Genomic DNA, 17,056 nt, shown 5'->3' with positions numbered 1-17,056 from the left:
GTTTCCCTCCCACATATGGTCAGAAATATCAATTTAATATTCTGAATCCACTCACGATACATCTGCAAGGATACACTAAGGCTTTTTTGGAGAGACAATCATCATGAAGATGCACATATGGCTGCAGAACACTTCTTCTAATTGTGGTAAATTCACACCTTCTGTGAAAGTTGTTTTTCATTAGGATATCATGTCATGCTTTCTTACAAAACTGATGTCAACAACTATTTCTATAACTTAATATTCATTGCTTTGCATGTAGACAATGCGCGTGCGTGAGTGTGAGTGTGTGCATGTGAACTGAAGAGAAAGAGAGAGAAGGAGAGACATGACATGTCGCTGTCAGTCACCACTATTTTTATTACTGCCACAACGAGTTGATTCGTCTTGTAATCTTACGTATTCGTCAGCTCACCGCAGCAGTCAAGAAGGAACATATTTGTTGACCAGCCTCTGCATAGTAAGAAACTACAACTCCCTACAGCCTCCCCGGCATCATCCATGCGCCGCAGTCAATCAGCTGTTGAGGCAACTGCTGACTATCTCGGCACAAGGGTAGCTCGTTTGTCATATCTAAACCCAGACGAGGCAAACAGAAATATCTTTATTTACAGAGTCCCAAAAAGGTGAACGATAAAGGTAATTCAAACTTCACGTTAGGCAGAGAAGCGACCACGCTGTGTGTGTGCATGCTGTTTTGTTCGTTTGTGTGGAGGGGGACACATATGGATTAAAGGGGGATTTCAAGGCAAGACAGCTTCATGAAATGTGTCGGATGCCTCGATCAGCGCGATAAAGAGGTACTGGAAAGGTCAGGTTTTGGCAGTGTGTTCAGGAAAAGGGCCGGTGAGGTGAGCCACTGTGGGCTGCTGATTGTGCTGCTTTGATGACCTTGGAAGCGCAGCTCTTGGAGGAGAAAACACGGATTAACCGGTGGGGTGTGTGCAATGCAGGCTATTGCGATTACCTTGAAAGTCCAACTTGTAACACCACTGCTGAAATGATCCGGCATGTCATCGGGAGTGTTATTTTCAAAGTCTATGGACTGTTATATTGAAAGGCCTCAGTGCTGAATGTTAGCTCTCCTGCAGCCAAGTTCCGACAAACAAGAGTATAGACTTATCAATGTTTATGCCTTTTAATTGAGTATAATTTTAATCTTGGATGATTTGGCACTTTGTCATAGCCTATGGTTGTACCTTGCATGTGCTCCAGGTGAAAGAATATGCTCCATTGATCATGCATTATTGTGGTCTATTTACATTTTACATTGTAACGCTAGTCGCTGAATGTGATAATGTTGTGACTGTGTGGCTTTCTGATCCAAATGAATGCAAAATTGCCGTTATAATATTCGAGCGTGTGCTTGATAATTTGTCTTTTGCAAGGCGTTGTCTCTGAAATGCAAAGTGAAGGATCATTTTGCATGAAAGGTTCAACTTTGAATAGAAGATACTATAAGATATAAGTTATTATATTTGGATAATTACTTCAAATGCAATTTACAGTGGCGCTGCTGCTGTCAGTACCAACCAGTGGCTGTCAATGCGGACCTCGGGCAGAGTCCCTCTTTGCGCTATAATAAAATCCCTGACTAATAATTATGTATCATTCCTGCTGGGACTTATTGTACACTCATGAGTTTGGTGAGTTTGTCTCTATGGAATTATTTTCATTTTTTAAGTCATAAAATATGATAAGATTAGTGCATTTTCTTATCATAAAGGATAGGTCTATAAGAGATCTTTGCGCTATAATAAAGTGTTTCAGGTGCGTCACTTTCTACTGCATTAAAAAGGGCGAAGTGTGCCTCTTTTTTTTTTTTTTTAAGAGTCATTTTCGTTTTCAAAAAGCTTCGTGGTCGTGTGTGTCGAAGTGCTTGGGTCAAGGTAGAACTGTCTTTTAACCTTGTTGAAGGACAGCTGTATTTTCTGACGTATGTAAATGAATATAGGGGAGGTCCTTGGGCAAAAAAACACACACTGAATCAGTTTCACATTGCAGCTCCGGAGTTCCTGCGTGGAAGGAAAAACGAGACGTGGCGAAATCTGGTGAATATCTACAGCCATATGCTCCGTGTAGGCTATAATTTGTGGGATTTATGAATCATTCTGATATAGTCTTGGGAAGCGTGTTTTTCTCCTCTTCTTCTTTTCGGCTAAATGGGTGATCACGCATTCGCTTTGCAGTTGCCTGGTCCCTCTAACATCATATCCTTGTCGGAGTTGTCCCAGTTCATCAGACACTACAGCAGCCCGGCGAGCCCGGTGTATGATCTCCTGAATTGCAACAATAATAATAACTCCTCGTCTCTGTTTCCCCTCGTTGCAGCTCAGCAAACCATGCAGGATGATTTACTGATGGACAAAAACAAAGCCCAGCCTCACCATCAGCAAGATCCGACGCAAGTAGACCCTCCTCCCTCCACCCCGACCCCGTCATCGGAGCCCACTTCTTCTTCATCGGAGTCGGAGAGCCCGTCGACCGGGAGCAACCAAGCGGCTTCAGCGCTGAACAGCAGCAGCAGCAGCAGCAGCAGCAGCAGCAGCAAGGACAAAGTGCCGATGGAGTCGCCGATCCTGCCCGGGTTGAGCTTCCACCACCAGCCGCAGGAGACCGGCGGCTCCCTTTCCTCCCCTTCCTCCTCTTCGTTTGGGAGCACTTGGTCCACGGGAACCACAAACGCCGTGGACGATAGCTTTTTCCAGGGAATACCCTCGGTGAACGGGACGATGCTTTTCCAGAACTTCCCCCACCACGTCAACCCGGTCTTCGGGGGTAATTTCTCCCCGCAGATCGGTCTGGCTCCCCAGTCCCAACAGCATCAACAGCAAGCCCAGCAGCAGCAGCAGCAGCAGCAGCAGCAGCCCCAGCAGAGGAGATCCCCTGTCAGCCCAAGCCAAGGCCCCTTCCCCCAGAGAAACGCTTATCAGACCATCATGAATAACAGCAAGGGGTCGTCATCGTCGTCTTCTGCCTCGTCGTCCGCTTGGAATAATCACCAAAACGCCGCATGGAGCACAGCCTCCAACCCCTGGAGCGGCATGCAGGCAGGCAGGGACCCGCGCAGAGCTGTGGGCGTCGGGGTAGGGGTCGGGGTCGGTGTCGGCGTCGGGGTACCGTCACCCCTGAACCCCATCTCCCCCATGAAAAAGCCCTATACCAGCAATGTTATAGCACCCCCCAAATTCCCAAGACCGGGTCCCCTCACCCCCAAGCCCTGGATGGAGGACAGCGCCTTCAGGACTGACAACAGCAACAACATACTGCCTTTCCAGGTAAATACATTCCTAGTAACAGCAGGCCTAGGCCTAGCTTTATTGCTTCAGCCTGCGCTTAAAAAAATTTACCACTTTGACATGTTGTCAGTCTTACTCTGCTGGCTCATCTCTCAAAACCAAGGACATTTTTTAATGTCCCCTTTTAAGGTCACCCTGAAATCATCAGTACCACCGATTCATTATAGGTCCATAAAAATATTACCTATTTATGTCATTGTCGATTGGACAAATTTTCAATTGAGAAACCATTTTATCGCATAAATCACACGATGTCAACATGTTTTCAATATGAGTAGTATGTTTTTCCACACAGTCATACGTTAACAATATGATGAGACCTTCGGAGAAATTCATTTTATATCGATTCTTGTAGTTCCTACGAGCATAAATCGCTCCTAAGACCTGCGATACACAGCAGCTTTGACTTCTGTGGCTTTACTTGAATTGACAAATGACCGTCGGGTTTTGCCGGTTGCTGTCAACATTTTTTTAAAGCTTGTATGCTGCCGGTGTGTGTTTTTGAGGTCAAATAAATGAGTTAGTCCTTCATATAGGCCATTAATCATCGATCATAGCTTTTTTTACGCATTCACAGATAAACACTCTGAGTCGGTCCTCTTAAAATAGTCGTTGTGCACGGTTTATTGCACTAAATGGTTAATTTTCTTCGCTCTGCCAGCTCACACTCCGTGGGGTTTAAAGGACACATGACGCATTCAGGTGCTCCTCGTAACCTCCTCTATTCTCACTAAGAAGCCCGAAATATGCGCGCTTCATTCATCACCTATCCAATCTAATGGTCAGGAAAGGTTTCTTGTTTTCAGTAATTTTATAAGAACACATACACTAAGTTGTCAAACAGAGTTAGCTGCAGAAAATGTGCCGGGGAAAATCTACATTAGTCATTAAACTTTTTCAATTTATGTGGCCTATTTACTGAAATGTGTTGTCTAAATCTGGACAGACTACATGGCAAAAAAGACAACAACTGGACGATTAAAAGTTGATGCTTATTACATGTAAGGATGAAAAAAACTAATATAATTTAGCCTTTCTCTGTCCCTATTTATAACATGTTGGTAGTTCAGTTGCGCTCACCTCGTAATTTCAAGATTTTCGACGGTACATGAAGGCAACATCAATCCTGTCATATTATTGGCTTGGAGTGGGATGGTGGGCGGGGTTTAACCTGAGATGGAAACGAGGCTCAGGTCCAACCTGGAAGGTAGATGAAGAGCTTTTTCTTTTACAACTTACAAAAACCAAGTAGCCCCACTTTCCAACACATCCAACTCTGCGTGTAAACTCTTATTGTTGGTTATAGTAAAATATTTGACATAATACAATGCTGACATTGACATAATGTGTGTGTTTCTGCCAGCATTTGTGAGCTATAATAACATAATACATGTTGACAGAGGAAAGGGCAAGAGTGTCCTGTTAGTTGCTTTAATGAACAATAAGTTATGACAGTTTCAGTAAGGCAAAGTAAATGTGCTCCACACTGATAGTTGACAGGGTTATACACAAAATGCTAACCTGCCATTGGGCCACACATTGGTAGAAGTTGTTATCAGTTGTATTTATAATATTTTCATATTTTATATTTGAGTGTATATCTATCTATCTATCTAGACATATATGAATACACATAAATTCAGCTGTGTTCACCCACACTATAATTGACAGCATTGTGTCTGTTTCATTTTCATTTTTTTTATTGCAGTGGGCTATCTTTCCCTGATTGACATGTCTGATTACAGAGTAACAGTCCCATACTGTATGGCTTTTTTCACATGACCAATCATGTGTTTTCCCCGTGTTTATTTACACTGCTTGAAAAACAAGCCAGCATAAAAAAAAGGGAAAAAAAAAGCCAGCCGAACACTCCCCCCTGAAGTCACTGGCTTACTTAAAAATGAGTACTTGTTCACCCGATCAAAGCAAACTCTCTGGAGAACGGAGTGTGAGCCAAAATGTTAACCTGTTACTGCAGAGAGGACTACATGCGCAGGCGAAACACAGCCCAGCGCAGGGTGAAATTCCAGCTGGCTTGAAACATATAGCCTTTTGAGGAGATAATGATTGTGTGTGTGAGTCAGTCAGGCCTTCCCAGGCATTATTACCAGGTTTCCTCTGCCGAGAGGCTCTATCTCTTTCTCTTGACTTGGACAGCTTACAGCTCGAGTTATCACCAGAAGACAAGGTCAAGGGGCCGCACGTCATGCTGTATAGAGTGGTCTGTTTACTGAAGTGAAACTCAAGCAAATGGCAGAGATGAAGTGCAACACTCGTGTCTACTTTCATGTGGTTAAGTGGTGTCAGATGAAAAACAAGGGTTAAAGTGGCATATTGGTTCACTGGTGTAGCATACATGCTGATACTGTGCTTTATCTAATTATCAAATATCAGCTTCACATGTCATTGCTAGTAATGTGGAGGTTTCTCTCTACAAAATGAAGACTTGTCACACAGAGATACCTTATTAAATTACCATATTAAAGGAGAAAAGCCAACCTGATATAATTAGATAGACCTTGAGGTTAATGGGGATGCCTTTTCTTTTGCAGGTATTTTGTCATAAACCAAAGTACTGGACAAATTGAAAATTTTACATGATGGTGACATTTGATTAAAAAAAAGCCAGAGGATAATCAAAGTAATTATAATTAAGTCTGGGGGTGACATGAATGTATGTGCCAAATTTCATGGAAAGTAGTTGTCAAGACATTTCACACAAAACCACTTAATGTCAACCTTCTGGTGGCGCTAGAGGAAAAATCAGCTCACCAAAGTCATTACGATTCATCCTCTGGGCACCATGAATGTCTGTACATAATGTCATGATAATCCATCCAATAGTTGTTAAGATATTTCAATCTGGACCAAAGTCGTGGAGCAAGCAACCGACACTGCCATTTCTAGAGCCATGCTACTAGCATAGCTAAAAAGAATTGTCAAAACTAGCGCAGCAAAAGCTACGATATCCTGAGTTATAGTTAAGCTTAAACCCTACAATTCCCATAATGCAAGCAATAGCATCTTGATTTGACCCGACTCAAGATGACCCTCATGACATCATCGAGGTTATTTACTCAGACTTTAGAAAATGTCCTCCAGAGCAGCAGAACACATAATACAACTGCTTTCACAGGCTGACTCTCCACGATGAGTAAACTGACCTTATTATGTGTAAATCTGGAACAGTGCCCTCGTACAATCAGACATATATATACCAAAAAAGATAACCTATACAAGTCTTATTAGAACTAGTAATTATTCTGCACATCTGCAAACACCTTTTAGCCATTGAACAGTATCTATTAGACAGAGAAGGTATTTTTTAAAGGGCTGTGATGTGATCCTGGCCGTAGCTCACACCTAGCTGCTTAACAATTACACCCATAATTGGAGAGGAGTTATCACCGGGATGCAAGGTCAGGGTGCCACATGTCAACTGGGCCTGTTTACTGAAGTGAATCGTCAGGCAAATCGCTGAGCCGAGCAGCAGGCGGAGGCACACACCGGTCCCCGCACTGTCATGTGGACAGCTGGTGACAGGTGTACTTGTCGTTCTGTAGATCAGTATTCTTCAGATGCCCCAGATGAAACTCAGGGTGAAATGTTGAGTCCCGTGCGCTCTGATATGTGCTCATACTCGCCTGCCGTTGGCTGCCGCTAAGAGACCGAGGAATGTGTGGAATTCATCTTAACATGTCAGTGTCAGGCTTGAGACACAAAGTCACATGAGCGTCTCGGGAGATACCCTGATTTGAATTGATGGTCGTGGTGATTATTGTGTGGTCCTTTTTTTTGTGATCGTAATCACTTCACGGCTTATCAAGAGGTTAGAAGTTATTTCGTAGACTGACAGGCGAGTCTCATTGCTGTCTGATGGTCATGCAAAACAGTAGGAGCTTCCACAAGTTTGAGGGTGAAACCAGTGTCATTTACATCAGGAACTTCATGTGGCTCAGCTGGTTTCTGGTATCATTATTGCTTTGTTTGTCTCCTTAACATGCCATTGTACTTTGCCAAAGTACTTGTGTTCCTCATAGCTTACAGATAACTTAGATTTTAACCTTGTATGAATTTAGATAGGCTACAGTATATATTATGGTTAAGATTGAAGCCACAGCCAACCGCTGGAGGTGACAGGGAGCAGAGGGCACGTTAGATCATGCCGTCTGAACGGGAATGCTCACATTAGTGTTGAAACAATTAAGCAGATGAATCATGCAGTCGATCAACAGAAAATAATTTGCCATCAAGTTTGATAATCATCATTTAAAAGTCATTTATCCAAACAAAAAGGCCAAACATTCAGTTTTTCCAGAACCTCTAAGGATTTGAGACGGAGGATTTGCTGTGTTTTTAATTTAAGATCTTGACAGTCAGTCAGATAAACATCTGATTGTTAAGATTGTGATGGACATTTTTTTTACTCCTTTGAGACATATAATAGACTTAACAGTTAATCAGTTCATCGAAAAAATAATCGTCAGTCTAATTGAACAGATAATCAACTTTCCAATCACACCAGTTCTGTATATTTTGGGTGATGATTTAAACAGGCTTTAAATCCACAATTCAGTTAAACAGTTGGGAAGAGTCAATGCAGTATGTTATGTGAATATCAACTGGGATATATATCTATATATATTCGCCTGTGTCCCTTGGGCTGTTTTGCTTTGGGCCTTTTCCTATTGATTGATTGATTGAATGATTTTGTGGCTTTGAAGGTCATATTAATTTAACATCAGAAGAATTCACAGCTGCTTGCACTTTATACAGTTTTATAAAGGGGAAAAAAACAATAAATGATAAATTCACCATCTGTCTCTGAATCTGGCAGCACTTAACCTTATGGCGCAGACTTTATTGATTAAATCCAGGTATTTCATCCACATCTTAACCTAGTCTGTTTCTAATAAAGCTCTCCCTCATAAATGAACTCCTGTATCATGTTTATGGGTCAAGAGGAAAGATGAGCTGCAGCATAGGCAACAGTGGAGACAGGAACAATTTCAGCCTGCATTCCACACTCTGGGCATCCTACTGTATGTGATGTTCAGTATTAAAGCAACAGTAAAAATCTGTTTGGGACTTTTGTATATATTATCTCTTTAGGTCATTGGACCACAGTGAGCTCTCCGACCCCCGCCCCACGCTGTGTTCATCCACATGTGTCAGGGAGGAGGGCAGGGGGAGGAAACTAAAAGCTCAGCGTTTTAAGTGTTTACCGTTTGTACCAAGTGGGCAGATTTTTATCTACGTGGCGCTGTCGGGTCCAGAGTGGGGGGAATAACACTTTTGAATGCTCAGCCGAATGGGCAACAATAGCTCTGGTGTGCAAACAACGCGGCCCCGGCTCGGGCAGCGGACACAGGACACAGCTGCCAAGCCTGTAGCCTCCAGCTAGGCGCACTCTCAGGCCTCACCTTTGGCACACATGTCATTCTCATAAATTCATTCACAAAGAGTTGGCTTCTAAGCGTTTCATCAGCAGTGAGGGGTTGGTTTGACCTTGAGGTGTTTGATGTAGTATTGACTTGTCCAGTCCAAGCGGACCGGTCTGCTTCACATGAGTTTGGAGAGGTTTTATAAATCACCAGGTCAAAATACGCAACAAATGACACTCAGCTGTACGTGCTGCAGCCAATGATGAATCCTTTATAGCCACATCAACCAGCTTCACTCTGAGGGCAGTTTCAAAACCAGTTGTATCGGGTAGAACTGGGTCCCTGTCAGATGGACTTTGTGCTTTTTGGGAGCGACAGTCCTCACTCAACCTTGATCAATTATACATTGTTTGAAAGCACAGAGCCTCATGATTTTATTTGTAAACCATTTTAAGATGCCAGCACCAGTATAACAGTTAGTTATATTGTAACAGGAGGGCATACACAATAGAACAGTAAAAGATAGAAAAAATGGAATAAAGATTTTAAAAATAGGCAAGAAAAAAATCCTTTCCCCCATTTTTGCCTTTGTAAATGTGGTTCACTTGGACAAAATGACTTTTTTAATGGTAAAATTCAAAGAGTTTAGATGAGACCATGATCATGGCTGTAATTCAAAAGATTGAAGAACAGTAACCTTTTTATTTTGGGTATGTCATTTCTGGGCTTTTGCATAAAAAACAGGGAGCTTGTTAAGGGGCTAAGGGAAATACAACAGTAAGTGAATGTACTCTTGAAAAAATCCTCTTTGATTGTATTTGAAATTGGTCAAAATGAATGAAACCCAGAGTTGATAGTTTTGAAACTGGTTCTCAGGAACCTCCACAGCGTCACCAGCAAAATGAGGAATACTTCAATAATGACAAGGTAGCCTAACTTCTCCACCTACAGAGTTGACATTTAAGATATTTTCCACTAAATTATATAAATCTAGACAGATGGGGTTCCTCAGGGCAGAAACTTGTCTGTGCTTTAACTGTAGCTATTTGATATGAAAAGGCTTTAAGAGCCTCCGACAAAGATCCATATCTGCTTTTCAATATCAACCGCATTTACCATCATCCCCGGGGCTGACACATACCTTCGACTTTTTCTTTTTTTTTTTTTTACCTGTAATATCTAGTCCCGGCTCCCTAATTTATATTAGTCTAGATTAGCTAAGAATGCATCCCGACCTGTCTTGCTATTTTAAGAAAGCCTGGGAGCTGTCGGTACATGCAAGTTGTTACCAGTGATCTACCCTTGTGCAAGGCTACCAACCAGAGTTTGAACAGTGAGGCTAAATGTGCAAGTTAGCCTGTTTCTGAAGGTGGTAATTCAGATCCTCTACATACAGTTTTCCCACTCTGCTGGTGATTCAGAAACTACATGTTATTGACTGTTTTGTAATATCCAGAACAATATTTCATGCTACGCACAATATTTACATGCTTTGCCTCATATCTGTCAGCAGCTCTAACTGTAGCTGTCATGATAACATGAAGTATGTTCTTCCCTATGTTTGTTTTGTATATCATGCACTGATGAATCTAATCCGTATCCACTTCCTGTTTTGCTGTGTTGCAGGACCGGAATCGGCCCTTTGATGCTTTTAGCTTGCACTCTTTGGAGAGTTCCTTAATGGATATGATAAGGACTGACCATGACAAAGGTAAACCACACCCTGCCGGTGGCCCACCAATGACTATCGCTGATATTATATGGAGGAATCATTTTGCAGGTTAGGAATATTCATACGTCCATGCTTATTTGGGTTGTTTTTTGCTTCATGGGCATATATCATCTCTGGGTACTTTTTATTTTTTCTTTTGCAATATTTAACAATCTCTTGTTTGCCAATCAATCCAGTATGGATCATCATGTTCTGTTTGAAATTGAAATGAATAATTAACTTTATGAGCCTTACCTGCAAAATCTTGCATATTTTTTGTTTGTGTGTATTTGTATGTGTTAATGTTTGCGTGCGTGTGTGCGTGTGTGTGTGGTGGACCAGATGTGCAACAAGGTGCACTGATGTGGTCTTCCTTTCGAACTGTATTTTCCTTTGCTGTTTCTTCTTCTTTCTGCTGATTGGAATCACTGAGTGAAGAGAGAATGTCACTGTGCTCTTTCTGACTAAATATATTGTGACCATGGATGTTGAGTGACTGCATACATTTTTGTTTTACATGTTTGTTTAGAGTGACAAGTTACTGTTATTTTTCCTCACTGACAGGATTTGTGATCCACATCTGCCAGATCACCACAAAGCAGAATTCAGAGATCATACTTTGACTTTTATTTTGTGTTTTTTGTGTACGCTTGTGTGCGTGTGTGTGTGTGATCATGGGCTTAGACTTGTCATCACTGAATCACAGCCAGAAGATCCAATCAGTGTTTCTAAGAAACCTCAATACACAGATGCAGCTTTTCAAAACAGTAAAATGAAAATGAAATGGCATCACACAGTTTTATGTCTGGAAAAGTATGGCGGACTTATGAAGTCTTTCTTCGTTCTTTTTAAGGCCATTCAATGTATGTCAGGCCTTCTAAGCCAATATTTGTGTAGCAGAGATCACGTGTCTATTGTAAAAACTTTGGATCCCAGATGGGGCCCTGTCAGGTTGGGTGAAAGGTTTTTATGCTCCCCCATCCTCCCATCTTCACAATGGAAAGATTGGTGGGAGGGGTATATAATGAGTAGAGCATGTCGCTTTCTCATGCGTGGAGTCTGTTTTCCCAATCTTGTGCTGAGAGAGCATTGTTATAGCAAAATGGCCATCCTGGCCCGGCCTAACTACACTGGAAAGGTGTTGTAATGTCCTCCAGGGCTTCCCTCGCGATTGTTTATCAATGCAAAACAGAGACAGTGGAGATCACAAGCAAAGACAGGGAGGTTGGTACATGGACACGGCTGTGAATTCCTGCATCTATATTTGCTTGTTTACCTCTCTCGTTGTCATGTAGACGGCACGGGGCTGCTGTAAGCTACGGTGCCAACCACAGAGCAGCTCCACCCTGCTAGCATACCTACTCACCGTCTGAGAAGGGCCATATGCCTCGATCCTCCGTCTGCTGTGTAATCAACAGCAAAAGGCTTAGTTCTTCATGTCTCAAAATCCACTCTGCTAGCCCTCGTGCTGTGCAAAAATGCTTCAGCAGCCTCAGTTAGCTAAATCGAGTCGATATGTTCCAAAGTTACATCTTGTTTAGAGCGAAAATTTGGCTCCTATTTCTTGCAGTGTAGTCGTGTTCTGAGAGAGTAGCTTCAGGAACTGTTACAGCAACTAAGATGTACATAATGGCACATCAGTATTGTATCAAGACAGACTTGAAAAAGAAAAAATGGAACCTGTCTTTTAAGCTATCCCCTTTATTATTGGGTGCTAACTTGAGGAATCACTAATATAGGTCAGTATTTCTCAACTGAAGCCTACTTAAAAGAGATTAGACGATTAGATGAGAAAACTCAACTCATATTTTTAAATCTGCAGTAACTTGTCTCCTAAGCCAGCAACTGTCGTAAGTCTGGCATCCCCACTTTGAGGATACAACCCGCCAGCTGAGAACCACCAGTCAAAGCTAATTAACCCAGTAGGCCCAGTTTTTGCATTCGCAACTGAATGGGTCCCACCCACATCCATCCCATCACAGACATTTCTCGCATACTTCTCATTGTGACTGGAATAGTTGTTTTTCCTTGAGTGTTTTATGGGTTCCTCTATATGTGTGTGTGTGTGTGAGTGGGTTTTAAAGAAAGAGAAGCACTTGTACTGTGATGCGAATGAGAATCGGTGGGTATTCTAAAGAGACTGTGAGGTGACCCCGCCCACACCACTCTTTCTCCTCGTCAAGGCGGGCGAGGCCATCTCGATTCAACCAGTTTTCTTCCAAAGCACTTATTTGGAGAAGAGTCAGCTTCAAAGGGTGTGTGTGTGTTGTTGTCTGTGAGAGAGACTTTATTCTTTCGATCCTCTCAAACTTTGTAAAAGCTCTTTACTCCTGTGTGTGGGGAACAGGGCCGCAGGGACGTCTGAACAAACGGGCCCTTTCTGCAGCAACGCACACACACATACACACACTGGTCTGCATGTAGTTCCTGAACTGGGTCAGCTGAGCTAGGTGCCCCCACATAAACAACACACACACCAGAGATTCTCCCCTTGGCCTGGAAAAACACCACCAGTTTGACAACAGCCGCCACCAGCGTCACATGCACACACACACACACACATACACACACAAGATACACACAACCAAATTGTTTCTGACATGTAAATCAACTGTGACATTCCATGCAAAGCACTCGTACCTCACACACTCTTCCAGGCTGTCGCTCATCCTTGTCTTTGGCAAAGACGACTCAACAGACACGATACTGTTTCTGCAGCATGCAGCCACTCCCAGCGCAAACACAATCTCAATCTTGTCACTTATCACTCGAGATACTCAAAAGCGTTAATGAGTCCTTAAGTCCTCGTGCATGTGTGGATCCCTCCCCACCCACATGGTCTCTCTCTCTCTGAAAACACACACACACACACACACACACGGTCTCAGCTGGTCTGACTCACATGATCTTACTCATGCGTCAGTTACGGTTTGCATTGTCTCTTTGTGCATGAGAGTGCAGCTTTTACAAGGTTGAACTCCATTAACTAAAGTCCAAATATAAGCAACAAAGGAGAGCTGCAACTTTTGATTAGTCATATACATGCACAGACGCATTCATATACGTATGTACACAGCCTGTTTTATCTGTCCTGTTGTTTGGATCCCGATTCTAATTTATTGATTTATTTGTTTGAGCATAGTTTTATAAGTCTAACCAGGGACGGGGGCTGTAAATTTGCTTCAGCTAGACACCCTATATGCATTCCTTCTGTTGCATTGCTTATCTTTATGTAACAATATTTATCTGTATGGTCCCTGTTAAATAAAGGAAAATATATTTTTTCATAATTACTTTTTCAATTTGTCATTTAGAGGAATATTTGACATTTTGGGGAATACACTTGTTCTCTTTCTTGCTAAGAGTAAGATGAGAAGGTTGATACCACTCATGTATGTCCGTTAAATATGAAGCTACAGCCAGCAGCGGATTAGCTTAGCTTAGCATAAAGGCTGGAATCAGGGGGAAACAGCTTGCCTGGCTCTCTCTAAAGGTAATAAAATCTGGCAAACAATGCTCACTAATTAAAAATGTGTTTGTTCCATCCATACAAAAACCAAAGTGTAAAAACAGCAACTCACCTCTTTACAGGGGGGTTATGTGCTGGACTTTTTCTTTACTGGGACCACCTGCTAGGAAATCAACAGAGCAAAGTTACTGGCCCCATCAAGATATTTCTTTAAAATTCTTGTTGACTATTTTTTTGTGGACTGTAATTGATTAGGTGCTGCTGCTGAGGTGATTTGGTAGTTGGCTGGTAAAACAAACAAATTTTTCTTGACACAGTTTTTTTTAATTGATTTTACAGTCTGTTGTGTTTGGGTGTCAATCTGTCATGTGTTGGTTACAGTCTGTATGAAGCATAATGTTGTTGTGAAAGATAGTAGGTGCCAGTGAATATAATTATCAGTAGTTGAGGGAGAGCAAACACTGGTGCTGTTTGTCTATGCGCTTGTTGACAAGAGCATTGGTCAATGGATAAGAGTTGACACACAGGCTTTTATCAGGAGGAAAACAAGAGTTGCAAGCATAGTCCAGGTCAGATGAGTTACAGTATGATTAGGCAAGGTGCGTCAATTATAGGAAGAGGTGGATGTATAACTTTCCTTGAAACTGCAAACATAGAGCCCAGCTGTTGCACGATGGTGTAAAGGTCTTCAGTAAGGTTTAAGTTAAGGGTAAAAGTTGAGTTTTTAGTTAAAGATTCAGCGTTGACAAAGAAAAAAACCTTCCTTCCTCTCTCCTAAGTTGGCTCTTAAAAGATCACATTTGTTCGGAAGAGGAAGTCGATGGGGGTTCTTGTCTTTGTTCAGGTTCAGAGATGGGTCACACCGACTTAACCCAAGGTGAAAGGTCAATTTTTGAAACGGCTGGACGGTCCAAAGTTTGGCTGACAAGCTGGACTTGACCTCTTAACTTTTTAACCCACGTAGTTGACAACTCCTGAGATGATCTCACCCGTAGAGGGACGCCCCTGTACTTTAAACATCCTGTAATGACTATACAGAGATAAGATAATGTTTTGTTGGTTGTGTTAAAGGTTAAATTGCACCTTGCTTCCAATAAACTACGCTGTCAGAGTGCCATGTTTTGTTATGGTGGAAAATTCATGACTCCTGCAAGCATGACTGAGCTAATCCAGTCCAGGCAACAAAACAAGTCTGGGCTTGTTTTGTCTATTAAAATCATGGTTTGTCCAGATCTCACAAGCCATGAAATACTATTGAAAGCATTACTATCACTGCCAAGTTTGTGCATCAGGCTTTACTGGATTCTGGAAATCCTCTATTATTGTGGGCTATGAAAGGCATTAAATCGTTTTATTATTATTACTTTTATGAAACATTAAATGACTGATTGAAGTTAATGGTTGAAGTAAGTTTTGGCTTTAATTTAGAAATATGCCCCTTGTGTGACCATTTGTGTTTTACACATAGTTCTCTATAGTTTTACATGTTATGGCTTGATAGCTTAAGCAACTTTGGCCCTTTTTTGTAAGTATCTTGTCCAGGGTTGTTGAGTTCAGCTCGAGCTGGTATGAAGGAGAGGAAGTAGGCCATACTGACAAACACAAACACACCAAATAATTATCTCAGCAAGTTTCCTTTCTCAATCATTCCAGTTATCTGTCAGGTGTGTGATAAACACATGACCCTCGGTGGGTCATCTTTTTGTACCCCGTTTTTGCTAGTGTTGTGTCGGTAATTGAAAGTTTCTTTGCCGATAGTCTGCAAGAGTGCAGCTTTGGGGCACCCTGCTGCTGAGGTGTTTTTTTTTTCACCAGGGCTAACATTTCCACACCTTGCTGTTGGCACACCCACTCTTCTCTCATAACTTTTGCCAGGGCTTTCACCTAGAGCTGTTATTGGGGTTTTCAGTCTGTGCTATAATGTGGACCAGAGGGAGCAAAACATGGCCAAAGCAGTTGAGAAGAGCTCCAGGTGGGGCGCAGCCGGCGGTGATCCGCTGCATGGAATCTACAGAAAATTTAACCACTGAGAAACTGAAACACAGCATTCATGTTGATACAGCCTGATCCTCTTTTTTTCCCTGTGAACCCTAGGCAGGAACACATGCTGTGCCAAACTTAATGATACTATATCTTTGATGATAGATGGGGTTGTTGTTCATCCAATGACTCAGCAATTACTTCTACAGAGGATGACATTTGTGGCTGTTAAAACTCACTTCCCTGCCCATACAGTAATTACCTATGCTCTCACAGTTTTAAAAATTGAGGATGATGGTACCATGAGACTTTTTGTCATCAAGCCTATAAAGCAAATGAGAAAGCATTGTTACCAATACTTTTTTATACAGTGAAAGGTTAGCCTACTCCTTAACTGGAATCGAATCTCAAATTCAACAGACCAAATTCTCAGTTAGTGACAGATGTAGACAAGAGACCTAAATTTGGTTGCATCAATACTGCTGATGTTGCTTTTAACCTCATTTGACCTCTGGTTTCTTGCAGTTTATTAATCTGACTGCTTTGCTGAAACCTCTCTGATGCCTTGGTACCCCCCCACACTGAGAACTTTGGAGCACCCCCATTGGGGCACCAAATCTCAAATTGATGGCCACTGGCTATGTCCAGCTAAGCCATCCCTTACTCTTTATCCCATTTCTACCAAAGCGGTCATAGCGAGGTCACTGTCCAGTCTGCAGATTGTCAGAAGGGGAGGTGCTGTTGGATCCGTGCCTAAGGAAGTGGATGGCTCTTATCCAGAGTGGCCATGCTGCTGCTCAGCCATCACGGGTAGGTTGAGAATAGCTCAGGCTCTCGGTGAGGAAATGTCACCAAAACAGCAGCAGCAGCAGCAACTCAGGGGCCCCTCAGGTCCTGCCACTCAACTCCTGGGGGAAGCAGATGGCACATGCCCAAAGCTATTTTAAGGCTTCGGGAGGGCAACTGTCCCCCTCTGTCACCCAAAATGACTAATATAGACAGAAAGGCAATCACAGACCACAGTGTTTGTTGCGACTTTTGCCCTCCTATCAGCAAAATCACAGCTTTGATTGTGGATGCAGTACTTTATTGATCCTCTCCTCTTTTTGCTCAACCAAACCCAGTGGTATTGGGTCAAAGTGCATGAGCTGTTATGGAGAACCACCTCTTGAGCTGGAAGGGATGCTCTCTCAAGGACACTTTAACCAGTGAG

General features: G+C 42.4%; 1 protein-coding gene across 9 annotated transcripts in view; it reads left to right on the top strand.

The window, feature by feature from the left end:
- Window positions 1–20: 20 nt before the first annotated feature.
- The window catches only part of cpeb3 (cytoplasmic polyadenylation element binding protein 3), a 43,215-nt gene continuing 26,179 nt past the window's right edge, over window positions 21–17,056 (top strand). For 2 of the 9 annotated variants that reach the window (XM_067609487.1, XM_067609486.1), the window contains exons 1-3: window positions 833–938; window positions 2,332–3,278; window positions 10,310–10,394. In XM_067609487.1, the coding sequence (XP_067465588.1) occupies window positions 887–938; window positions 2,332–3,278; window positions 10,310–10,394 (1,084 nt within the window). In that variant the 5' untranslated portion in view covers window positions 833–886. Of the gene's footprint in view, window positions 147–400; window positions 640–667; window positions 801–831; window positions 939–1,514; window positions 2,052–2,331; window positions 3,279–10,309; window positions 10,464–17,056 lie in introns of those variants that run through there. The other 7 variants (XM_067609479.1, XM_067609481.1, XM_067609485.1 and 4 more) reach the window with 7 other exon arrangements.

Source organism: Thunnus thynnus, chromosome 14 (assembly GCF_963924715.1).
Source record: "Thunnus thynnus chromosome 14, fThuThy2.1, whole genome shotgun sequence".
NCBI lineage: Eukaryota > Metazoa > Chordata > Actinopteri > Scombriformes > Scombridae > Thunnus > Thunnus thynnus.
Note: the sequence above shows the minus strand (reverse complement) of the source record. Positions and strands in the feature narration are given on the sequence as shown.